At 45.0% G+C, this 27,234-nt stretch overlaps 1 protein-coding gene across 1 annotated transcript in view; it reads right to left on the bottom strand.

Moving 5' to 3' along the window:
* LOC119398658 (fatty acid synthase-like) overlaps positions 1–27,234 on the bottom strand; it is a 154,653-nt gene that overhangs the window by 62,851 nt on the left and 64,568 nt on the right. The window contains exons 12-16 of the mRNA XM_049417381.1: positions 26,476–26,692; positions 19,720–19,974; positions 18,431–18,604; positions 10,492–11,116; positions 2,584–2,732 (exon numbers count right to left, since the gene is read on the bottom strand). Coding sequence (XP_049273338.1) covers positions 2,584–2,732; positions 10,492–11,116; positions 18,431–18,604; positions 19,720–19,974; positions 26,476–26,692 — 1,420 coding nt within the window. The remainder of the gene's footprint in view (positions 1–2,583; positions 2,733–10,491; positions 11,117–18,430; positions 18,605–19,719; positions 19,975–26,475; positions 26,693–27,234) is intronic.

Raw genomic sequence — 27,234 nt, 5'->3', positions numbered from 1 at the left:
AGCGATAACTTCGCTAATGTGTGCATTTATATGCTTGTTGCTGCTGTGCACTACGAGCGCGAAGACGGTCGGAGTAAGCGAACGCTCGGGGAAGCTTCCCTGTGCTTTGATTTTCGTACACTTCCGCAGGATAATTAAGCGAGAATCAATCGAGAAAGAACAAAATTAATTTATGGAATTTATTCTTTGTCATTCATGTACCGTCTGCGCTGTGAATGCAGTTTGTTCGTCTGTTTAAACGAGAGTCCCCGAGCCCTTTTGTAGTTCGCGCATGTTCCATTGTGTTTACACGCCCGCGAGAACAGTTCTCAGTGTTCCGCAGGGCAAGTACGTGCACCGAAACGCGGCACGTGTCTATGCATGATCTGGTGCATAGTAAAGGGCATCGTTTTATGAGCCCTCACTCGCCACTTAAGCGATGCAAATGCGCGAGCGAGTTTATCGCCACTGCTGATCTTGATGAATATATTTTTCTCGCTCGCTGTCTTTTTTAAGGGTTTTCGCGGAGGAGATTGAGGCCTGACGCACTTCCGACACTGAACTTGCCAAAGCGCAAATTTGACAGGCATAAGCTACCTCGCAAGTACACGGGTGTCTTTGTATACATTTCGCCACAAGTAATAATTGCGCAAGGCAGCGATTTCCGTGTCATACCATTTTCTGTGCTGTTTAGGGGACAATTTAAGTACCGAAGTGTCAGACGTGACTTGACAGAAATATTTCTCTGCAGTGGGACCAGGACCGTACACAACTAAAGCTCGTCGCGTAACCTATAAACGGCAGTCCCGAAGTTATACACCTAACCACAACCCGCAAGTGCATGAGAGCCTTTTAGGGGCGAATCTCATTAAGGCGGCACTCGTTCGTCCCTCGTAGTCGTAGTAGTGCGTAACCAGTAGTAACGCTAGTACCAGATCTTGACCTCCAAGGTGGTGCCGGTGGGAGATTTTTCCTGTGCGTTGTTGAACAATAAAAAATTCGCAGCGTGCGCGTTAACTAAAAGCCGAATTCTTCTGTCTCTCATTCACCATTAGCAGCCATTGGCATGTTCCAGTAGGAAACGTTAGTAGAAGTAGAAGTGTAAGTGTTAGCTAAAAGCCGACTTCTTCTGTCTCTCATTCCCATTAGCAGCCATTGTTTACCTCCAAGGTAGTGCCTGGTGACATTTCTCCTGTGCGTGAATAAACAATGAAAGTTTTGTTCAAAACGCCGTTGATTGATGAAATAAACCAACGAAGGACGCCAGATGTTTTCTAAAAGCAAAACGAAAGAACGCCAGATGTTTCTAAAGCAAAACGACAAGACGCCAGCTGCTTAACGAAATACGCCAGATGCTTTCTAAAGCAATGGTTTTCTAAACAATGAAAATTCACATCGTACATGTAAAATTAAAGTGAGTTGCAAGTCGTCATAACTCATCGAACCTTTAGTATAAACGCGCCCGATCTCACGTCGGTGATGATGTACTGGGCAGAATTCACGGACGATTCACGGTTTACCGATGAACCTCCGCAGCTCATCATCATTCACTCCGTGGATATGCTGTGATTTTTTTTTAACCACCGAGCCGCTAAAAGGCTATATTCACATGAGATTGAATACTTCTCATCTTTTGGACAACGTCGAGTGCACTTTGCAATGCGCTTGAGCCACAGAGCGGCACATACTCTGATATGACTCTCGTGAACGGATGGTACGACGACCGCACACAGCACTCTCGACAAGTGCACTCACTGATTTTATTACAGTACATATACAGCCGATCAAGGCCAAATGCTTCTTTACATCGTGTTAGGCATACGTACGAGCGGTTAAAGTTGCACCAACGCAAAGGAACAAACCGCCTTTTGGGGCCCTGCATGACGTACGCGCACATGCAAACACAACGCGCCTAGCAGACGACGCATGGAGCAATCCACACTAAGCGCGCTTCAGCCAGTAGCTGCCAGGCGGCGACTCCGCTCGATCTCGCGGCCAATAGTTGGTAGAACTTTCTGCCACTTTTCCTGCTTGGGTGCGCTTTTGCACTCAGTGGAACGACAAACAAATGAAAGAAGGTACTTCTAGTTTGAAGATACCACCCAGCCTTTTCAATCACCCTTGACGTGACGCCGTGTTCCATCGTAACCGATAGAACGGATCGCGCGCTGAGGGATGGACTTCACCTTCTCGTACTGTTAGTTCAATCAAAAGGGGGTGTCGCCAGAGCTCGGAAAGATCCCGAGTTTCGCCAAACTCGGGTCATCCTGCATAGCACCCCAGGCCTTGGTATGCCCTCAGATGCCGCGGTAACGATGGTTTTTAGTTGCGCCAGGGGGCGTAGACAGCAAGTCAAGTGTTTCCGAGGAGCTCACACAGGCTTGTTGCGCTAATGACATGCAGTTACGTGTGCCTATTATAATAAATAGCCAAACCGTTCAATTTAGGCATACAATGCTTCCTCTACGGAGGAAAAGAACATGTTTTCGGAAGTGCTACCGGTACATGTCAGAGCGTATAAGAATCTTCAAAGCGTCAGTTACAAACATGTTTCGCAAGATATAAAGAATCAGGTTCATGCAGAAGTAAACTCGGACAACTCACTGACGGTGCGGTGTCTATACGATCCCCATTGCCCGTCGCGGTAGACGTTCATTACCAGGTCTTTCTCTATTATGTCCTTATAGGCTGGGTTGGCGGGGCTGAAGTTTGCTACGCTGTTGAAGCCTTCCGAGCTGGCGTCAAAAACACAGCTGCATGAAACACAATTCACAAGTCAGTACACTTGAGGTATCATTGACCTACCTGTTGTTTCGTTGAAGGCAGTGCAAGCGTCATTCGCTTGCACTGCCTGGCAAACAGGCAAAAATAAAATGCCGCTCGGTGGGCCAGCACCATTTCTTTTAAGATAGAGCTCTAATTGGTTGGTGCACATCACAATTTTCCGTCAGTCGACTTCGCTATCATATTGTAAGCAATGAACCAATGGCTTATGCTCGTGCTTTAGTGCTGATAACATGTGTATAGCACACGATGTCGTCAAGGGCTAAAATACTGTGCGGTGTGTAACTGAATTAACTTTGATGTTGCGTATGGGCAACAATATTCGATCGACAGTAGTACGCATGTAGCGTGGGCATAATCACATAATTATCGCTTGCCGTCATGACAACGATTTTATGCTATAAGGTAGGTTAATATGTTAGATTCTTTCATCGGCACTAAGCTAAACGTGTTACCTTAACCTCATGACAATAAAAGACATTTCATGTTTAATATGTCAAGGCACTAAATTTCCCATCTTCAAGAATGCGTTGCGCCTAGGTGCGTCCCCCGCCTGCTGTCTAATTCAAGCGCGTTTGGGCGCGGGGTAAAAACTTTCATTACGTACCGCCACAGGTCAAGCTTAAAACAGTCCGGTTGTATGAACTGCTGACAATGTGAAAAGTAGAGCATAGGTAAAACTGCAGCAAAAAAGTGCAAATGAAGAAAAGATCTGTACTTTCAAGGATCGACAAATTAAAATGGCAACTCGAGAAATTCTTTATGCGGGCTTATAGAACTTTTTTTCGGAGGCAGGCCTTTCTCTAACGTATTCTATAAGCGTCCATCTCAGTTTTCTATTTAGCAATCACTACTTTAAACTTTTCTCACATCAATATCCACGGTGAATTCAATTAAATACACTATTTTCTATCGGCATGTGACCTATGGAATGATATGCAGAACTGTTCTACAAGTGAGATGTGTGAATATTGAATTTCAGAACCGAATGGGACTCGAATTTAATAGCGATTACACCGAATCGACTACAAATACGAATGAAATACGCAATGTAACCTTTTTTCGAAATTGCTTGTAGCGTACTAGCGCGGGCTACAAGAATCCGACTGCGCATACCACCTACGCAACGCTATGCGTACCGTGGTTCCACCTCCAGAACGACGAACATCTCGTCGTGTGTATGTCAGTTTTGACCTCCAAAACTGCACACACGTTTTCGTGCGACACGATGCCGTGCGACCTCCTTTGCAGCCCCCGTATGATGGGCTGTTTAAGGTCGTCAACTGTGCACCTGAACACTCCTGTCTGCTCATCAATGGCCACGGAGATACTATTTCCGTCGACCGTCTCATGCCTGCGTACTTGCACACCGACACTTCGACAACGTAGCCTCTTACAACCCCTTGAGACCCCCATACTCGCCGCGTGCAGTTTGGCGGCAGTGCGCATCGACTTCACATCGCCTGATAATGTATATTTTTTCACGCAGCCTGTTTGAAGTGTGCACTGCGAAAGTGCCCTTTGAAGCGGAAAAAGGATTGAATCCATCGGTTGCCGGCCACATCAGCTGTCGGTGGTGGAAGCAAGGCACACTACTCCTGCGCATGTCACGCGGTTTCTTGACCGTGCATATATAAACCGACCATCCACTGGGTGATCTTCAGTGTGGTGGCAGTGCGCATCGACTTCACGTCGCCTGATACTGTATACTTTTTCACGCAGGTGAGCGTTGTTCCACTTGCGTTAAAACTATAGAAGTTTTGAATTTTGCACTGCTGCCAAACTATTGCGTGTTTGTGTTTCCTGACATGACGAAGGATATTAAGAAATCGCTTCACGATTTTAAGAGGGAAATTCGGGCCGGGCTCTGTGGTTTCCAATATTGCGTTGATCACTGTAGTGAGACTTGTGACAATGTCCATTTGCTCTCACAAGAACTCAAGGCTTTGCGCGAGGAACTGTTAACATCACGGAAAGCTAACGAAAAACTAGTGACAGAAAGTCGACAGCTACAAATAAAAGTGGAAGAGCTCGAACAATGCATCCGTGCTAATAACCATGAAATAAAAGGTGCGCCAAATGAAGGAGAGCCATTTGAGATTGTGAAAAAGTGTGCCGCAATCCAGGAACCGGTCACTAAATTTGATATTGCGAGAATCTTCGCGAGAAAAACGGAGACATCGGAGAGACTCGGAATCTGCTGCCGAGAAGATATAGATAAAATGCATTAGTTCTAAACTCTCAGAACTTGGGCTGTCTTAACTACCTCAGGATGGCCAATGTTTCAGATTGCCAATATTATGACTAAGATAATCTCTTGTGCATCTTCAAAGTGTTGTCTGAGCAGTTTGCTGCATATCACCTAAATGCTCGCAGCATTAGGAACAAAACGGACGACATCAGCTTGTTCCTAAATTCTTTTGAGAGTAAATTTTATCTTTTATGTTTTACGGAATCTTGGCTGACTCCGAAAGATAGCCCACCACAGATCGCGAGTTATGTTCGTAATGGCATTGTTTGTTCTTCGAATCGGGGTGGTGGGATCAGTATGTATGTTAAAGATGCCCTCAATCAGGATGTCATCGACGACTTGACCTGTATCACGCCTCATATAGAGTGTCTTATAATGTGCGTGCAAAATGTAAGAGTTGCAGTTGTTTATCGACCTGCCACTGTATATAAGTCTCCACTTTTTACTTTTATATAAAAGCTTCTGCGCAAACTCCATGTGATGCGTAGTCCATTCCCTATCATGGGTGATGTAAATGTTGACATGCTCAGTGGGGATGCATCTTGTGAGCAGCTGAAAGCTATTGTAGACTCGTATGTTTGTTCCAATGTCATAACAGAACCTACTCGTCTTACCACTCACAGTGCCACTTTGCGCGATGTATCACAAACGCCCACAGTCAAACTTGCACCAGTCGTATATTACCACTTGATGTAAGCAATCACCTGCCTATCTTCACATTTTTGCCGCTTGACAGTGACAGGCGCGACTCCAATGAAAAGCCGTGTTATCGTAGAATAAACTCGGATCAGCTTAACAAATTTTATTATGCGCTGGCAACTACACAGTGGAACTTCGTTTACGCAGAAAAAAACTCTGATAAAGCATACAGTCTTTTTATGAGGCACTTAAGGTTGCCTATGACCGACACTTCCCTCTTGTTTGATTCCGCAGGTATAAAAAAAATCGCAAGCCTTGGATTAGTCGGTGTTTGTACAAAAGAATAAAACATAAAAAACAGAATGTATCATGCATTTGTACAGACACGTGACGCTGCTCAACTTAGCGAATTTTAAAAAAATACCGTAATAATTAAATGCCGATTTGAAAAAGGCTAAGACCTGTTACTATCAAACGTGTTTTCTAGTATGCTTAGTGAACCCAGAAAGCTGTGGAACGAAGTAAATAATTTATCAAACTCGAAAGCAAAACGTCGTATTAGTATTGCAGCTTTTGCCCATGGCAAAACGGAATTGGAAGCACTCACAGAAATGAACGAATATTTTACGAATGTGGGTGAATTTCGAACGAATCTCAGTCTGAAACCTGTCATGTTTCTGCACATAAACGCGAAAGGTTGCTACACTCAATTAGTTTATTCCCTAGAAGTCCACAAGAAGTAGAAAAATTATTCGGCAAAATTAGAAAGAATGTTTCGGCAGGAATTGATTAGGTATGTGCCTTACCCATTAAATACGTTGCGGCTCTTATATCTTAACCATTAACACATATTATTAACAGAATGCTTGAAACTGGAACCTTTCCCTTAGATCTGAAGCTTTCTCGCATATGCCCTATATATAAGGGAGGTGCTGTTGGTGATATGAGTAATTACAGAGCCAATTTGCTGCTACCCGTGTTATCTAAAGTATTTGAAAATGTCGTGAACACGCGTCTTGTTAATTACATAAAGAAGCATCAAATTATGAACGATGCACAGTACGCTTTCCATAAAAAGAAAACCACTGAGTTAGCTTTGTTACATGTGAAAGATAAAATACTGCATGACATTGAAAACAAACTTTACAGTGTAGGTCATTTCATTGATCTAAGGAGTAGCGTTCGATTGCGTTAATCACGACATTTTGCTACTGAAACAACGTTTACGGCATTCGCGGTGTCACCCTAGATCTTTTAAAGAATTATCTTCCCTGTGCTCAGACTAGTCGAGTGCTCAGAAAGAAAGTGCTCGGACCTGTCGAGAACTATTTTGGTGAGCCAAAAAACCAACAAATCCTTTATTTCTTAAGTATAATTTGCGTAAAGCAAGCAAATTATACTACTATAAACTCCTCCTGCACATACAGAAACATAATGCAATAGACATGGCACATGCAACATCAAGACGTTATCCACTACGAAATGCACAGACACCATTACGAAGAACACCTACAAATTATGGAAGGTCAGCCCTCACTTATCAGATACCTGCACTGATAAATCATGTATCTTCACAAATAAATTTTCATATCCCACCCCATAGATTTAAAAAAAACAAATAAGACTTTTCCTAATAAACGACTGTACAGCCGTTACAGCATAATCCCATATAGTGTCATTGCACCATTATTCTTGCATTGCATTCTTTATATGTTCCAGCGTTTGGATTTTCTGTATGTGCAGTTTTCCTAACCATATGAGTACATTTTAAGTGCTTGTGCATTTCACTGTAACATGCTTTTCGCTGTATCTATGAATTTTGTATCTTCTTATATTTTTTCTTGTGTGCCGATGCTATTATATCTTATAAAGTTGTATAAGTTGTATCAAGTTGTATAAGCTATACCTAGTTGTATAAGATTACCTTTTATTCGGTGCTGCCTGTACGGTCCCCCAGGTCCTTTCAAACTGTTTCTCAACATTTTTAAAATAACAGAGAGCTAAGCTAGTTGGTAACCATTCATTCTAAAAAGACAGGGCGTGCAAACACGAACACAAGAAATATGTCAGGACACCACAACTGTGGTGTGGACACCACAATTGTGGTGTCCTGACTTCTTTCTTGTGTTCGTGTTTGCAGGCCCTGTCTTTTTAGAATGTTTTATTGCGATAGCAATTATATGGACAGTCTCGGCTGATTTTTGCCGTCGCCGTCGCCGTCGCCGCCGTCATGCACCGTATATGTATAAGTATGTATATCTGCCCTTTCCCCTCTCTAATTTCCTCCTCTCCCAATTCCCTATCCCCCTCTCCACTTTCCCTCCCCCTCCCCTCTCCTCTACCCCTCTCCACTTTCTCTCTCCCGCCCATCTCCACTTTACCTCTCCCCTCCCCCTCTCCACTTCCCCTCTCCACTTTCTCTCTCCCCTCCCCCTGTCCACTCTTCCTCTAAAACGCGGGCTAGACATACCGACATTCTCTCCTGCGCAACGCCGCGATGAGCACCAGCGCATGCCCGTCCCCTCCCCCTCTCCTCTCCTACGCTGCCCCCATCTCGCATGCCTGCCGACTGCGTTCCCCGCTCGCCCTGTGAGAATTAACGGACAGGCTAGAGGGAAGACAAGACGCGCGTAGCGTTCCTCTTCGGTTTCCACGACGCCAGGTCGGTAGCATGCCCAAAGAACGCCAACGGAACGCGATCGTGCAAGTGCTCTGGTTTCGCATCGCCTCATGCTCCCCTTTAGCGGGAAATGGCGTAATTTTTTCGCTATCGCATTCATTGCTTCGCCCTTGCGGCGAAACTATGACTTTTTTCAACAGCTTTTTGCCTGGGGAACCCTCAACTTGTTGTGTTGGAAATAAAGCTCAGTTCAGTTTGCGGCTAAACGGTCCGCTCCTGGCCACCCGCAACAAATACCGCGACTTCCTCGCTATGAGGGCGGCCCTGTAGTGCACTACCGCGGGTTACAAGAGTCCGGCCAGAAAACGATGACGACGACGAAGCAACCAGCACGAGACGGTCCCGCGTGTTCTTGTTCGCGCCTGTGTAAATGGTTCCATACAAAATACATAATTTCTGGTCTCACAGCATCGACATCTGTCTGACTGTGTCCACATGCTCTAGAGCTGCACAATGTTTTGTTTGAAACAAATGTTCACAAATTTTAACCACGGAGCCTTACGTTCAGATTTAATCGAAAGAATTGCCCGATTATGTAAACTAAGCGAAGCTCGTATATCCAGCAGCGACTAGAAGCTGCGAGATTATTAAAAGCTTAAATCTAGGAGTGGCTACAGTATTGAAGCTAGTACTTAGTGGCCAGCTTTTAAGTAAAACGCAGGCATTAAAATTAAACAATGTTGAAACTAACAGCTAAATAATTAATGATACAATAAAACCAGTTCTCCCTACATGGGCCTTAGAACAAAATGAAGGTAAACATCTCTGCATAAATATTGTCAACAATTTATGCAAACGCCACATTTTACTTGTCGTTATTCATATAAACGGCTACAAAATGTTCACTTCTGTAGGTGCATGCAGGTGTAACCCCTAATTGTCGCGATGTTGACAATATACTGATGATGCTGTCGTTTTGACAGCACTAGGATTTTAAGCAAAAATGCCTTCATTAGGCACTCTATGTAGTGCCGATTTCCCCGTAAAAACTCGCGCTGCATGTATCTTGGTAATTAGTTTATCGAAGCAAGAAAAATTCCAGTCATTATCCTAACATCTCGTCTCTATGATATATCCTGACGGGGGTTTTTATTCCAAAATTATTCCCTGTTTCGAAAGTTCAATAAATGATCTGAGTACCGGACCTCTTCAAAGGGAACGTTATATGATTCCTATTTTAAAATTTTGAATATTCGCAAACTCCTAGTTATCACTATCATTCTCTCACCCAGATAGGCATTATAGCTAGAAATAAAGGGTGTTCATATTATTTACAAAGCTCTCAGTGCATTCACAATCGGAAAAGGGTTATTACCAATGCACCTTTACCATGAATATCTATATTTTTAAAGCCACGTGACAATCACGAGTTTTTAAATGAAGATATCTTATTTTTGATCGCATATCTATACAAACACACATACATCTGCAAAGCAATGAAACTGTGTTGATGTCAGGCTGCTTCTTATATTAAGAACGTTTAAAATCAGAGCTACTTTTTCTCGGCTGGCCCAGTTCGATAAATGACACAAAATAGCAAGGTAAGATTTATACATACCGGATGCGACCACCAATGTTCTCCTTCCGAAGGCAGTTGGTTAAGCCCAGGATGCCACTCGTTCTGTCGTTTTCAGCGAGTAGCCAGATATTTTCTTCCGTGGACTTGGTGTCATATTCAACTGCTTTTTCCTTCAGTGATTCAACCCAACTGAACTCTCCATTTTGCACACAGAGAATAGCCTGCTTCGTGACGTCGACAGCCACTGTAACTTTCCTGAACAGTAGGAGCGCCGAAAGGTTATTCGACTTCAGGGCGACCAACCGAAATCCGCTACCTGTAAGAGCTGCAGTTGTTGCTTCCACAGAATAAACTTGAAATGGGATGCTACTCATTTTAGACAGGAAGGCCTCAGCAGCAGTTAGCGTTGTGCGGTGAGATAGGAGAACGAACCCGTGTTCCTTGCACGCCCAGGCCATTCTTTCTGCCAGATTATTCAGGTCACCAGAAGCAGTCAGCATACCGCAGAAAGCTACCACTAAGTCAGCTCCGGGTTGTTTTTCTTCCGAGACCGAAGAATCTCCCTGTGAAACCGCCGGTTTGCCTTCGGGTATATGTTGCGACGCGAGGCTGGCAGAGTTGACGCTTGTCACAGCGTACTCTGTCTTGAGGCGCACATTATACATGGACAGCAGAGCAGATACCCGAGGACCAATGGCTGCCACACTCTTCTCATTCGTAAGCTCTAGCACAGAGAGCTTAATGGAGCTTGTGTTTTCGACAACTACATCAATCACATCTCTTAGGACGTCCGCCTCTAGGAGTGCAGTGGTCAATATATCTTGATCGAGAGCATTGGTGGTGGAAAGTAGAACCGATTGCACTGTTGAAGCCAGTGTTGCAGCATCATGTGCTTTCTTCTGGGTTGTAATAAGTAGCTGGAGTAGGCTTTGATTGGGCTCAATGTTCTCGACATAACGGTTGAGCAGCTCTTCTGGCAATTCCGCAGAGCTCTTTAAAGTGGTCTCGGAATGGCTCGTCTTTTCTTCGCTCATCCTCTGCACGCGACGGCTGATGCAGTTGCATACGCCAGCATATTCCCGCAAAATGTACTCGCGATCAAGACGGGCGATTTCATCATCCATATAAGGAACAAAGCGGTGCTCTTCTATGATTGGGGTAAGGGGCAGTGGGCGCCGCTGCACGGTGTTCACTTTCGCGCCTTGCACTTCCACACCACCAGCACGGCGCAAGTTGTGGTAGGAATTATAGACGAGATCCAGTCCTGCATATAAAAGGGGGAGTGAGGTGTAATATGAGGTTTTTTCAATAACGCTCTGCTATCTTTCTCTCATCGTTTCTGTTTGATGTCTGAAAAGAGCACATACACGGTGAAATAATCAATACTGCCCCGCCGATTTGCAGTCATATTATTCATAATCTTTTGCTGCCTAGTTCGCCTTGCTATTACAAACGGGAAATTATTATTAGCAAAAGCAAATTTACTAATACAGGTAACCCAAGTACTGCCTAGCACTTTCACACGCGTATTATTGGGCCCTTTGCTTTCTTTAAAAGAGCTAAATGTATCACTACCAATTCTTTGGCTGAGGTTGTGGCCATAGTCCACTTCGACGATTTCAAAAGGTCCTTATGTATTTACATATATTCGGAAGATTTCAATCTCAAGCATCGATCTTGCAAGGGCAGACGAGACGATATCACATAGGAAAGGCACCACAGCCGAGGCAATAACCATCTTTCTGTAGGTAAAAGTCGTTTCGCAATCCTACCATCGTTGAACTCAAATAAAACTAGCAATTCTAGCGTCCAGTTGCTGATGATGCCCAACTAGTTCGCAGAAATCAGATTGCAAAATATCCTCAATGTTCGCTCGCATTGCTTTGAACGTCTATTCCTAAGATGCTCATATATAAATTGCAGGTTTTCGCGTGTTATTGTTGGTCATCTTGCAGGCTGATTTATTTGCTTTAAACGTATTGTTTTCTTCGTGAGGGTCTCCGCTCATAAAAAGAATTGTTTGGTTGATTGTTACTCTTCTTGTTAGCTGTTTATAATTTTAGGGGTCTATGTATCTGTTCTCATGGCCCTGGAACATTCCTTAGCATAGTGATTGAGCCCCCACGGCGTTATTCAAGAATACGTGCAGACGCTAAGCGATGAAGTAGACTTGACGGCCTGGTGCTCTGACGAGACAGTTCTGTACGCAAATGCGGTATGCCATTTTGGCCGGGGCTGCAGCAATACAAATGCGGGTATTGGTTCGAAGACGGTGGGGTGTTTTGTGTCTTATTCGTTCTCCAGTCAACTATGAATCATCTCGGCCAAATCAAAACCATGGCGAGTCACAAATTGCTGCCGCAGAACATTCCTTCTACAATGCCGCCTATTTTATTGGAAGAATTTCCCACTGACGATGCAGCTGCGTGAGCAGCTCCAATCGCTCTTTTTCCACAATCCAGTAAAACCTACTGAATTTTTTAGGTTTGCGTCGCAAAACCACGATAGCATTATGAGGGACGCAGCGGTGAAGGGCTCCGGATATTCCGCCTTTAGCGTTATTTAACGTGCACTAAAATATATGTACACTCTCATCTAGCATTCGGCATTCATCGAAATGCGGCCACCGGGGCAGGGATTCGATCCCGCGACTTTCGGGTCAGCAGTCGAGCATCATAACCACTCGACCACCGCGGCGGGTGCAGGAAAATGGGGAATTGTATTGGTTCGGCTGTCGCACCTGCCATGCGACATCATCTTGCCTGTCGTTAGCAATCGCATTTGATCCACATTTTCGGATCCTAATCTTGGGAAGATGTGTAGATATGTGAAGTCACGCAACACATAATTGAAAACGGTTCCAAGCTAAAAGGACTCGTTCTTGCACTCCGGGAAGGTTTTTCCTTCCAGACAAGACAAGCCAGGAAGAAGCTCATAGAATTTGTGAAATCAAAGAAAGTGCCGTGCAAGCATAATGTCGATAAGCTAAGAATAAACGACAGCGTCTACGTGTATGACGCCGCCAGTAATGCTGTTATGTTACTTTCAACATAGCAAAGGCATAACACAGCACCACGCCTCGTGAGAAATAATTTAATGCCTTGTCGTGAAAACACCGCACACTCCGAGGTCTCTTTATGCTTCACTTACATAAGCAGCATCCTTCCTAAACGCACCGAGCTCTGGTCGTACTAGGATAAACATGAATCTGACATTTTAGTAATTGTTGTTTGGGTTTAACGTCCGAAAACCACGATATAATGTGAGACGCCGTGGTGGAGGGCTGCGGAAATTTCGACCACCCGGAGTTCTTTAACGGGCACCTAAATCTAAGCACATGGGCCTCAAGCGTTTTCGCCTCCACCAAAAATGCGAATGCGTCATTTTAGTTCTAACCGAAACATGGCTGCACGATCAGGTCAGAAACGACGAAGTACTGCCCGATCTGAATAATTTCATCATCGACCGAAATGCTAGAAGCGATAGAAGAGGTGGTGGAGTACTGATCGCTATGAAAGAGCGGATAACTTTCTTTCTAATTAATAGTGAATTAGAAATTTTATGGATTTGCATTTCCACCTGGTCTTCCAAACATCTATTTGGCGTTTCTTAAAGACCACCAGATAGTCCGCAATCTTTCGTCTCAGATTTGCCAAAGTAAAAGCTGAGTTTCTGCAAGCAAGCGTCTGCCTTCTTGGCGACTTCTCCTATCCCGACATTGATTGGCGCAGTTTATGTTCGGAAACGCGTAACGGAATTGATTTTCTTCAGTTTACTCTTGATTACTCCTTGGTCCAACTAGTCCTTCAGCCTACTCGTGGAAACCGCACGGTCGACCTCGTATTTGCGTCAGGTGAGGCCCGTAGCCCGGAGGGGGGGGGGGGGGGGGCGAAATTTGGGTGAAGTAGGTGCTTTTGCCAAAAATAAATAATGAAAATAGGTGTTTTTTTTTCAAATAGTCAAGGTTTTCAACAAGTGTCCCTCCCCCATCCCCCCCCCCCCCCCGGAAAAAATTCCTGGCTATGGGCTTGCGTCAGTGCGTCAGAACCTGACAGTATTGACACGATTTCCTATTCGGAGAGCATTATTGATCATGCGTTACCTAATTTCAAGATTTCCATTTCTTCAAGCACGCGTGAATTTACAGAAAAACGTAATTTTTCTTACAACCATGCTGACTACGAAGCTATTAGGTTCGGCTTGCATTTTTTTTGTGGCACGTTCCTTCAGACATTTTCTTAGCATTTGGTCAATGACCACTGGTTTCTGATTAAGGATACCTTAGCTAAATTAATGTAAACTCGCATACAATTACGTTCATTTCGCATTAAGCCACCTAAACCTTGGTTTAACAAGGTGTTACTTGCACTAAGAACAAGAAAAGCGGCTTTTCAAGGCCGCAAAACGCCTGGACACACCAGCTTCATGGCAGAAAAGAAAGCTGCTGTTAAAATACATTGTAATGCCATTCGTAAAGCCGCGTATAAATATTATTGTCACAAGCTTCCATCGCTCATGACACAGAACCCCCCAAAACATTGGATAACGATATCACCTACTGACTTTCCGGCTCATATTTTCATGTCGAGTGACACTGGTGCTTGAGGAAATCAAGAAGAATGCCCACGTATTTTAATTGGCTTGTTTTCTTCAGTCTTCAAAAAGGAAGGCCATTCCACTATTCCATCATGAGATGATGTCGATTACCCATTCAAGAGTCCCATAGAAATTAGCGTCCATTATTGCCCCATGCATGAACAATCTCAAGATATCCACATCTGCCGGTGTCGATAAGTTACTCGATAATAATTATTTGCTGAATAATACCTTAGTCTCTCCAGCATGTTCTTACAAATACCTCGGTGTTCATTTCTCCAATAATATCTGCTGGTCCTCTCACATGCAGAGTTAACTTCTAAAGCATTACGCGCATTACGCTATCTAAAACATAATCTTATGCAACTACCCGTAAGCTCGCATATGAAACATTTGTTCCTCCGCAGTTAGAGTACGCGTCAACTATTTGGTCACCCGATCAGGCGTATTTATTTAATTCTATTGAAGTGATTGAATATCGTGCCGCACGCTTCATTTCCAGAAAATGCCCACATCGCCATGTCATCTCAGTTTTCCCAATTCAAAATTGCAGTAAAAAGCCATATTTTATCCTTGTAAATGTGATCTACTGCTGTTTTTCTATTTTTTGTTATTGTTGGTGCTGTTTTTGCTCTTTTGCTTTCTTTTTATCTATCATGTTTTATTACCCACCCCTCATGTAATATTCCTCGGGACCCTTGAGGTACTAATAAACGAATAGACTAATAAACGAAATGCAACCGTCACTCCAGCATAACAAACATTAAATCATCACTCTCTCTTTCTATCTTGCGATCATTTAGACTGATTTCCTTACTTTGCGTACTTCATAAGATTTTCTATAGTGCCAATCACTCAACGCTGCCTCTCGCACGAGTATTTCGCACCTCACATCGTTTAATTAACGCACTAAGCTTCCAACGTATTTAAGGTAGAACCACTGCATTTATTTTATCCGCTTCGCCGCAGGCAATGCTTCACTGGAATGGTCTTCCGGATGATATTGTCAACATTCATAACGCAACCAATTTTAGGGCCGAGGTAAAGGCCATCTTTTTTAATTACTAATATGTAATTTGCCTGTTGTATAAGGATGTTTTTTTTTTCTGTTTTCCCTACAGTGCTCCGTACTAACAGTCAATGAGCATTGCATACGAGGTTTTCATACTCCTGTTATTATAACCCCTATTCATGTAATTCCCTCTCACACAACGCTCCGATGTAGCAGCTTATGAGGTGATTTGAATAAAAAAATAATAAAGGTGTTTTGAGCGCTTTGAAATGAGCTGCGGCTGTGGATCTCAATCAAGTATTGGCAGAGACACAGAATAAATAATATTTTCGAAAACGAAAGCGAATGCCTAAAATAAGCGTTTGAAACCTAAGTGACCAATGCGCTTCAATTGCTAGACACTGGGGTGCGACGCAGGCATGGCCATATTTGCTACGAGTTCCTTCCGAGGTCAAAGAATTCCTTACGCAACATTTCATGGAGCTGAGTAAAAGCTCCAAAAAGCTGGATTTTCTAACACATTGCCTTCACTCAGCCTGAAATCACTCATGTGCTCATGTGATCTCAGACAGTTGTAGCAATAAATTAGCTACCCGTCTAAAGTAATTTCACGTGTTTCCTTGGCGCTGCTACAAAAAATAAATGGCCAGAAGTCAACGTAACTTTAGGAAACGTTGACTGCAGAAAAAGTTGAGAGCCGACACTGTGGTCTAGTGGTTACAGTGCTCGGCTGCTGCCCCAAAGATGCGGGTTCGATCGCGGCCGTGGCGGCGCACTTCAATGGAGGCAGACCGATGGAGCTGTGTGTAACTTGCGATTTCAACGCACTTGAAAGAACCCCAGGTACGAGAATTTATTCCGAGTTCTAGCTCAATTAGGGTGTTTCTCATAACTGGAGTCGCTTTGGGGCGCTAAACACAAACTAATGAGCCAACCTTTCACCATATTAACCGGGAATCTTATAATAAAACAGTAACGTAAAAGCACAGGGTCACAGCAGACATTTTCTGCACTTTTCTGCACCCAAACTGTCTTAGTTGTGTGCGATGACCAATAACGAATTGTGGTGACTCTTTACAACGAGGCATAAAAGAGGCTACGCACAATGCACTCCCGCTGCTGTATAATTCGTATAATTTGTGGGCGCTGGTATAAGGGCAGAAAGGAATGTGTTTAGATGAAAGGTCAAAGGGACGCGATTTGTGTTCCTTTGGACTTTCAAAACGGGAGGCTTTTTAAGCGAACGCTCCAAACAGTGCGGCCGTGTGACTATATTTCAGAACATACATTTTTTAACGCAGGTAAAATGCTAAACGGGACGTGGAATTGTTGATGCGTTTTTTATGAAGAATTTGTAAACATTTGCACCAGGAAGGCTTTTCGTTTGCTCCCTGACGTTGACATTGATAAATTCTAGCAGTTACTAGCACTTTTTGAGGATGTAAAAGCGAAAGCCTACTTGAGCCTTGGGTTGATCTACTGTTAAATTTTCTGCTGATGTGCTTACCTTTAAGATGAAGGCTCTGCTGATGTGCTCTTCAAATCTATGTTCAACTTAGTGCTCATTTTCTTTGAAACTTTGTGGGGGTGGTGGCGGTGAAAAGCGTTTATTACAACCAAAAAAAAAGGAGATGTGAGCCGCACAGTGGGGGTCTACCTGCTGGGTGGTGTTGGGTTCCTACGACATATCGCTGTGCCCGTGATTTGCAGCGCCAGTGTACACATCGCCCACAGCAAATCTTAGCGGCCACTCAGTATCCAACCTCACAAGGCCTACTTTATTGTCTGCGAATAGCATGTAGCATCCTGCATCGATCTTACGCATTTACAGTCCTAAAATGACAAATCGATATAACGGGCCTGTATTAGTAGCTGCAGTTCTTCAAAATGTTGAGCGCATCAGCATAATGTTCAACCGCGGATCAACAGAAGGTCCACGTAAGCTTTCGCCTTTACATTCTGCGGAGCACATAGGATCCCCGAACGTTAGTTTTTCTTTCTCGCGCGAACGCGGCAAAGATAAAATGAAGAAAGTACTAGCGTAGCTGGAGTGCTCACTTCAATTTTCGAGCCAATTTTTTTCGAGCTGACACGACCTTGTAACATAGAATTTTGCCTCAATGACGCAATGCGTTCATAGTGGTATTTCGTTTACAGTATTTTTGTTGCCAGTTCTTTAGTATCATCCATACACTTAACGTTTAAATATTCTTGTCTTGGTAAGGGCGTGTATACCAGGAAAGTTGTCTTGTTGATTGGAAGTTGTTTTGTTCACATTTCTTTTATCGTTGTTAAGGCGCTGTCTTGTCTGGTTTCACATTCTTGCCATATTACTGCGTGCACACTGTCAACGATGAGGGACAAAATGAACCTCATTTCATCGTATCCTTACGAGGCAGTTTTGTATGCCACTGTGGTAAGCTATTGTTAACTCATAAAAACGCGTGGTTGCTGCAATCAGACTTCGGTGATATATTAACGATTCCTCCAGTGCCCTTTGTCATTTTCGCCCCTTTATTTTCTCACCAGTTTTGCCTAGTGAACTATGAACTAACATGGCCAAATAACAGTATTTACTGCTTCACAACTACAGGCCGCAGCGAATTACAGCTGATGCAGTATCTCATGTCAGATGGGCAAAAAAAAAAAGAAATTTCTGGATGACCGGCATTGATTCCTTAAATACTGCACCTAATTAGGCCGCAAAGCGGTCCTTATCGTTTCTGTATGACATATATACATTTCGGAGAAGCTTAGAGAAATGTGGAAGCTCAAAGAGATCAAAAATTCTTGAAAACCGGGTGAAGCTGCAGCCGACGTTTCGACAAAAAGGACTTGTCTTCAGTTGCAGCCTTAAGGAAGACAAGTCCGCTTGTCGAAATGTGGGCTGCAAAGGCAGCCCGTGTTCACGAATTCTTCGTACATACACATGGTAACTTCCATATACAAATTGACAAGAACCTTGCTCACCTTCATCTCCAGCCAATTCAGCCATCTTTGCGTGAACGAAGGGGTCGACGCGGATTGACTGCACCGCAAGTGGCAGCAAAAACGCTCGTACTGGCTTCCAGATGAAGCTCGTGTGCATTACTGTGTCCATGAAGGCCACCCAATTGCCATCCCACTTCAGCTTTGCGTACGGCTCTGCAGAATAAGTGCTCAAGTGAGGAACCTTGTAATTACTTACCCTGACAAAATTAATGCGTGTGCTTAATGTTGCCACCTTTTAAAAATCTTATACTTTGACCCAAAACGATTATTTTGTGTCTGCTTTTGAGAGGACAATTTGAAAGGACACTTCAAGTGTGTTTAGTAAAAAAATTGAAACTAAATTTAATATAATTACAAAAATTACCCGAAATACGCTCATCACGCCAACAGTAATAACTACAAACAAAGACATACAAAAAGAGAATGGCTTCGCAGGATTATAGCTGAATACATAGGCTGCGCAATGAACTAGAATCTTTGCGTTACCATCAATATTACGTATAGTACAGGCCAAAATCCTCAAAATTGTGTCTCTTCAAAAGATAGCATTTCAATTCAAAATATTACAACACGAAAACATATTCATCATTTTCAATTATCCTAGTTCATTGCACAGATGAATGTTTGAGCAAGAAGCATGGAAAGTTAAATTTGAAAATATTGGTTTGTTCGAAAGTTATGCGCTTTCGCGCAACAAAAGCAGACTGAAAATTAGGTTTCGAGAAAAACAAGAGTTAAATTTTCCAAACATGCTATTTCGCGTAAGTTGGTAGTCACAAAAAAGACCCTAGCACTTGCAGAGAACGAAATTTAGGAGCAATTTTTTTCTGCACCACAATTTTGAATGTATGTACATTTTTAAATTGTCAAAAACAAAAGTTCGCTTTTCTTAAAAATTATGTCATTTTAAAGGGTGGCAGCATATGTTAATTGTAAGGATTTTCCTAATGGGTGGTTCATGAACATCACTGACAATGTTATGTACTCAAAAAGGCGTCCTTGTGAAATAATTTGGTTATAATTACAGATTTAAACTAGGAAAAGCAATTGATAGGGCTGCCCAGTACCGTATATAAGCAGAAAGGCCGCGAATGGTTTTTCTCAAGTGTCACGTACTCAAACAAACACAGCACTTGTTTCGAGCAAAATGGGCTTGTGCGCTTGTTCAGAAAGTAAAATAGATTCCTGATATTCCCCAACAAATACATTCCGAAAAAATAATGTATAACGCGCCTGACAAGTTTTCAGAAATAATTGGTTGGTCTTACTTTGTGAGGAAGCCTTGAGCGTTCCCTGAAACGCCCCATAGTATTGATATCCGCGGAGGCTCAGGTCCTTGTAAATGTCCTTGCAGTCCATGTCGAACTCAACGGGTTCGCGAGGCGTACCAGGAGGGTCCCTCATGAGCACGGTCTCACCTTCCTCGGCTAGGCGGATACGGCCTTTGCAGACCACTGCTCGGCCTTCGCACACTTCGAACTCACCCGAGACAGGCATCATGGTGATCTGGAAACGGACGCCACCTGAGCGTGCCAGAGTAAGTTCGGTACTTAGTGCAAAGAAGTGGCATCGCGTAAGGAGTACCGAGCAAGTTTATCACCTTATTATCTTAATCTCACCTGAAACTTACACTAGCCGCTCGTGCCCTCGTTGCGGGGTGGTAGGTAATTTAGAGCGCATGTCCTGCAATGCCCCTCGTTACTGGACAGCGATCAAGCCAATCAAGCGAAGTGGTGCTCCGCCATCAGAAGCCGAACGACGGGTATCAGCTTTGAGCCGTCCAGAGGGCCCACGATGTGGCGGTCAGGCTTACCCAACCCGTACCAACATGCGAGGAGCCCACTGAACGCTAGTCGCGTCTCGCAGGCTGTTAAAAAAGTTTGACTAAGCAACCAACCTAAAACTGTTCTACTTTAGATTTCCACGGAGTTATGGTGTCTAACATACATTAAACAGTATATTTTGCGCGTATAAAAAGCAGCATCTGCCATCAATTATTAGTATTGAGCTGCCAATTTTAAGCGCAAAATGCTTTTAGCTCCCTTTGCCGACGGCCATCAGGTGACCATGAGCGAAACCGCCGTTAATCGGGCTCTCAAACGAGACATCCCGGCACCGTTGCGAGACAATATGTGAACTTCCGGCCACTCAGCCAAAAGTTTAAAAACGCGGTCTGTAGCCACTAACTCATTGTTCAGGACAGCATTACATACGCTAGTTACTGGCCAAACCAGCAACAAGAAACATGGCTTCCGAGTGCTTCTCGGTGCTTGTTTACACTATCCCTGAAGCTATAATTTCTAGTGCGCTGAAGGTATGGATGCAGTTCTAGTTGCAGGTTTTCATGTTTTGCTTTACCAGCAAAGTGCGTGATATCGTTTAGTAGCATGTCGCTTTAAATTTTCATGGGTTGGAAACTGCGCGAAGATAACGAGGAGACAGAAAGAAACAGACGGAACCTTTATGTGTCCTGGTTATTTTCGTGACGTTTCGAACCCATGAATCCTTACCAACAAGCTCAGACCCATACCCTTTTAAATTCTTTGAAATTCAGCGGTGAAAGAGCGCTCTTTGTGTGACATTACACCTGTGTTCCTTCCATTGCTCTTTGGCGCTGCTCAATAAGCGAGCGGAAGACTTTGATCTTGAATACTCTAACGCGATAGTTTTAAAGTGCCCATGTCCCAGCAATTTCGGCGTGGGCGTAGGCGGCGTTGGTCTGAAGGCGCGGCGTTGCTAAGTAAGGAACATACAGAACAGCACGAGTGCTGTGATGTTCGTGGTGTTCTGTATGTTTCTTGTGTCCTCGTCTTTTCGCGCAATATAATAACGTGTATAAACTTTTTATCCTCTGCGCTTTACTGTGAAATGCATTACATTCGACCGACGAAAGAGCACCGAACTATAGCCACACATATGACAATGGTGACGGGCGCTAGAAATATACTGAATGTGTAATTGTCGCCGCTCATTTTGACCGAGAAAACCAAACGTTAACTGGAATTATCAAAGACGGACAATTCTAACTCCATGACATCACTGCAGCTATCGAAATTTCATTTCTTGACTGTAACTACTACGGCAAAATAATAGCTGCAGGCAATGAAACAACCTTCTGTTAGCCAGGAAAAAACATATTACGAGGATTTCATAACATACATAATTTTCCATGAAATGGTATGCAGGTTCCTAGCGCTTCAGGAATGAACCATTTTTCATACACAGAAAAAAAATGATAAAAGATGCCATATATATATATATATATATATATATATATATATATATATATATATATATATATATATATATATATATATATATATATAGATATATATATACATGCTCAAGTGAAGTGGACGAACGAACGAAAAAGATGCTTTCTTGCCAACGTTGCGGCCGGGGACCGGCCTTCGTCAGGGCACACATGCCATGTGTGCCCTGACGAAGGCTGGTCCCCGGCCGCAACGTTGGCAATAAAGCGTCGTGTTTCGTTCATGCGTCCACTTCACTTGAGCATCTATAATTCTACCGAATCCAGGAAGACCTTCTACATATACATATATATATATATATATATATATATATATATATATATATATATATATATATATATATATTGTGAGAACCATGAGCGGAAGCGTAGCTTGGGCCCTCGTGGTTGATCAGCACGAGGGAGAGAAAGACCAGGCAGAATAGAACAGCCGGCCTAGTCAACAGGCGTTGTGTCTATTTCTCTGTGTCTTTCCTTTACAATGGCGCAGTCGTCGAACACGGAGCCTTAAGGCAGAAAACGCCTGTGCTCGTCCGTCCTCAGCTTTGCGGAGCCGCCAGTCAAAGAACGCCGTCCACGCTTCCTAGGGCATGGAAACCGCAAGCCTGCCGCCGCAGGAAGCACAGTTCGACGGGGACGGCGTCCAAGCCTCCTCGACACCCGCTTACCTGCCGGCGCTACAAGCACCGTCCGGGGAAGACGTCCAGGCCTCCTCGGCGACTCGACGGTCTTCTACCGGTGATTTCATTCATCGTGTTGACCACGCTTCCCTGATTGAGGACATCGCCACGTTGATTGCTGCGACGAAAACATATTCCGCGGCCGCAGCCAATAGTTCTCCAGGCGGCTCACCCGACGATGCTACGAGGATCATCCGCGCAGCCACGCGCTTGTCCGAACAGCTTCACAGCTTGGCGCCTTCTAACTGCGGGTTCTCAACCGCCGCCGTGAGTACCGGGGGCCCCGCAATCTCCACGGCCATCGACCCTGGCTCCTCGCTCAACCTTCCCACGGACGTCATGCGGGCGACATCCTTGCTTGCCCAGGAACTAGACCGTTTCGCCGCGAGAGCCTCCAGATCCTTGCAGTCCACATTACCATCAGCGGTTGCATCGGAACTACCGGAGTTCCGAGGATTCCAGGATAATGCCGTTCTGTGGATCAAAGCAGTAAACGACCTCGCCGCCCGCCATGCCTGGCCGGATCATCGGAAATGGCTGGTGGCCATCGACCGCCTTCGCGATGCTGCCAAGGCATGGCATGGCTACGAAGGCGTCAAACAACAATCCTGGACTGAATGGTGTGCCAGGTTGACTTACGTATTTCGCCCGCTTTCACATACTTGCAGCCCCTCCCCTACCGACTCACTGTGTACCACTCATGGCAGCTGTGAGACGCACAACCTCGACGGTGCATCTCGGGCCCCTACTACCTTGCCCTCCATCGGTGACCGAGATCAAGAGCTTCATCACGATGGTGTAGCTGTGCCCTGCACCAACTTCTCCACTCCTGAACCCCGGCCCGATGGTACAGCTGTGTCCTGCAGCTCCTTCACAGGAAGCTTCGCGGAACGCTCCGCGTCAGGCACCGACACAGGCCGCCAGCTGCACTTGGTGGTCGAGAACTCAAACTCATTGTCGCGACCCACCTCACGACCTTCCTTTCTCGTGACCAAGCCTGCCTCCAAACCACAGAAGTCGATCACGCGAGCGCTAGGCTTATCTTCACCTTGGCACGTGGACAAGCCGGCTCCTCCGTTTTCCAACACGCTAACCGTTCCCAAGCTGGACGAGCCCATGCCAGCAATAGATATTAATGTGCTCTCAGACCCACCGGAGCTCAGTACGCGAAGTTCATTGCAGTCATTGGCCGAGTGCGCATATGGTCACCTTGTCCTGAGTAAGATCCAAGCTGCTGGTACAAGAGACCGGCCAGTACAGCCTAAGTGCGTCGATGGCGTGACTGATGAATTCCGCAGCGATGCTGTCACATCAATGACTCCGCAGTCGGCGATTCTAGCATATCGCAGACGCGCACCGGAAAGCGCTTGCATGGACGTTCCCATCCCGTTCAAGGATGTCTCTCTGATGGAGGACGGAGAGACCAAAACGCCAACAGACATCAATGACATGCCACTTCGATCCAAGTGTCGCTCTCTTAGACCAAATAACACGAAGTTCTGTGGCACGCACAGTATCCACATGTGTGGCACTAAAGTAGTGAGAATTGATGACGTGGCAGTGCGGAAGCTTGTACAGAGGTTGCGAAAGAAGTGCCAACTGCTCGCGTCGTCTTCCGCCGCTCACCACGTTAGGCCACAGCGCGACCGAGGCCTTCTGCGACATCCCCGACACAGCCAGCATCGCCCCCCAGAATGTTCGGCAGCTCTGCAAGACAAGTCGTGGCGTAAGCAAAACCGACCACCGCGGCACAGTCAATGCCGACCGCCAGACGTCATCGGCAAAGCACAAAGGCAAGCCCAGCGGCGTTGTATCGACCGACCACGGCGACACAGTCAACGTCAGCCACCAGAGACACTGTCGGCGGCTTCGTTCATTCGCAGTCATGGCCGAGTGTGAGAACCATGAGCGGAAGCGTAGCTTGGGCCCTCGTGGTTGATCAGCACGAGGGAGAGAAAGACCAGGCAGAATAGAACAGCCGGCCTAGTCAACAGGCGTTGTGTCTATTTCTCTGTGTCTTTCCTCTACAATATATATATATATATATATATATATATATATATATATATATATATATATATATATATATATATATATATATATATACACGTCATCCAAAACTACATCGGTGAGTCCCAAACCGAAGTAGGTACCGTGATCACAATAAAATATAGCTGAGTGAAGTGCTCTAGAAATTCTTACTCTCAGGGTAGCTTGTAACAGCTAAGCTGTTTCCGCCGGCCGTTATTTGTGCGGCATATCAAAAAACTGTAATCATCAGCGGGTATGTACCACAGGCATATACTTCACTCTGTTCGTTTTTAAAGACGATAGTCTTTCTTGGGGAACCTAAACGCCTAAATTTTGGTGTGTCTTTCTGTCTGTCTGTCTTTCTGTTTGTCGGCACGTCCCTCGATTCAGCCACCCGGCCAAAGTTGAACCACTTGCTTACCGCCCACCCATCTTGAACTGGTATGGCTGTTCATACTAGTGAACTTGTCGATCAAAAAGTAAATATTACGCATATCTTAGGCGTAACATCATTAGGTAAGTATTAGGCGGTGTGTTCGTTTAATAGAAAATACACAGATGCGCAATTTTAAAGACCTTGATGGTATGCGTTTAACGTTGAGACAGTAACGCTGAAGCGATCAGCGGTCCAAGCCCAGCAAGCGCGAGCGCCAACAACAACCGTCTTCGTCTTCTTCTTTCGCAGGCGTTCTTGTCTGCGCCCTACCATGTTACAAATCACTCCCCCGCGGAAAAGGAGCCATCCTGGCGACCTAAGGAACAGGTACAACTGGTGGGTCATAATGCGGCTTCAGTCGATCGACGTGAACAGTCTCGCGGCCGCGACGACGGCGGTCCGTAGATGATTGAACAGGCTCAATCATATAGTTAATTGGGGATGCTTGACGTAGGACGCGGTAGGGGCCTTCGTACTTAGCCAGTAGTTTTGTGGAAAGGCCAGGAGCGGAGGAGGGAACGCGAAGCCACACCAACGTTCCAGGCGAATACGACTGAGGAGGCAGGTTTTCGTCGTGACGGTCCTTCTGGCCCTACTCGCCCTACAATGTTACAACCCTAGTTTCTTAAGGTGCGCTGAAAATGCGACTGCGCTGAAACTTGTCTTCCTCCGTGCCCTCTGCACAAGCTCATGTTGTGTTTCGGTTTCGGTTCAGTATTGCATTGTACGAATGACAGGGGGCGCCGCTCTGGCATTCCTGTTTTACCCAGGCGACGTGTAAGTAAGAGAGTTTGTGGAGAGTACTCGTTGAGTGCGGACGTTTCTTCTCCTTCGGCGCATCGCGCCAAACAGCCTGTTTGGGCTGGCCGGCGTCCCCACCGGTCGCGTTGGTCACCGCCGGTCTTCGCCTGCCGCTGCGGCGGGACTACCAGCCCGCAACACAGCACTCATGTTTCCCGACGTATTGCCAGATGGCATCCATATCTCACGCAGCGCCTCTTCTATCGTCTTTAGACGACATTTGCAGCGAAGCACGCAGATACACGGCCAATTTTTTTTATCAATGACTTCCACCTGCTTGCCTTTCATATTTTCTCCAAAATTTGTTTGGAAGTTTTTTCCTTAGCTCTATTTGTACCTATAATCAGATATGAATGAAGCGGAACGGAAAGAGTTGCGCGTTTCTTCGCTATGCACAACATAATGAGGCTCCCAAACAATGAATCCAAGAAAAACACAGAGGACACGAATAGGATTTATTACCTGTAGAGCAGAAATTCTGACATGACAGTAAAGGAATTGAAGTGGACGAAAAAACAACTTGCCACCTGTCGGTGACGAACGCAGCTTTCGAATATATTTCAGTATGCGTTAACCGACAAAAGAACGGGAGTCGAGCAAGTGCTCATTTTCTTTGCTAATCAAACCCTATATAAACCGAAAAATAATGATGCCAACGAACGCATAGGGTAAATATGCGTTAAGGAAAGTGCGCGGTATATATGGCACTGTATCCGCCATTGCTTATCCCCTTTGTAATGTACGACTGTACCTAAACTGAGAGATAAAATGAAATAAGGAAATACATGTATAACAGATCTCCTACCCGTTGGAGGCAAGATGGTGAAACGCTTCATTTTCACGTCATCCATGATAGCAGGCGCCTCGTTAACATCCTTCCCATAGTGGTTGGCCAAAAACCGCCAAGCGAGATACAAGTAACCAGAACCAGGAAACACGATACGGCCATCTGGTTGGTGTCCGACCAGGTACTTGTCCTCGCTACGAGTTTCGATGTCGATTTCCGTGACATCTTCCTTCCCCTGCAAGTTCACCAAAACCGTAGTGTTTAAAATGATTCTTGGTGTATTTTGTGCATCGAAATGCTACGCGTATCTGCCCCATAGCGTTTAGCTCACTAAAACATGCGCATATCCAAACATTTTCTACTCTAAATATATCACCTACACTCTAGGGCAAAATTACCCGAAGGAGGAGTAACGGAGCCTAATAGGCGTGCGCGATGAAGGGATAGACTGCGAAGAAGCGACTGCAGCGGGGCGCATGTCGTGTGCAAACCAGTTAGTATGCAAAGGAATCAACCACGCGGGAGATGCAGGCTGTGTGCAGAGATACGTTTCCGGTACAAACCGTTGCCAAGGAAAGTAACCGTTCTCAAAGCTCATGGGTCAGTCGTGGGTCCTCGCTCGGAGAGTTCGACGATCTAGTAACTACGCCGTGGTGGTGCGTGCATGAGCGTGTGGTGCTGCTTTTACGCTTCGCCGCACCCGTGAAGTCTGGAGCTGGTCTGGACACCTCGCGGCGCCGCGCCTAATTTCTCCGGTCTTGTCACAGCACTGCGTCG

The sequence above is a fragment of the Rhipicephalus sanguineus genome, chromosome 7 (genome assembly GCF_013339695.2).
Source record: "Rhipicephalus sanguineus isolate Rsan-2018 chromosome 7, BIME_Rsan_1.4, whole genome shotgun sequence".
In the NCBI taxonomy this organism is placed as follows: Eukaryota; Metazoa; Arthropoda; class Arachnida; order Ixodida; family Ixodidae; genus Rhipicephalus; species Rhipicephalus sanguineus.
This window is presented reverse-complemented; position numbering and strand designations above follow the sequence as displayed.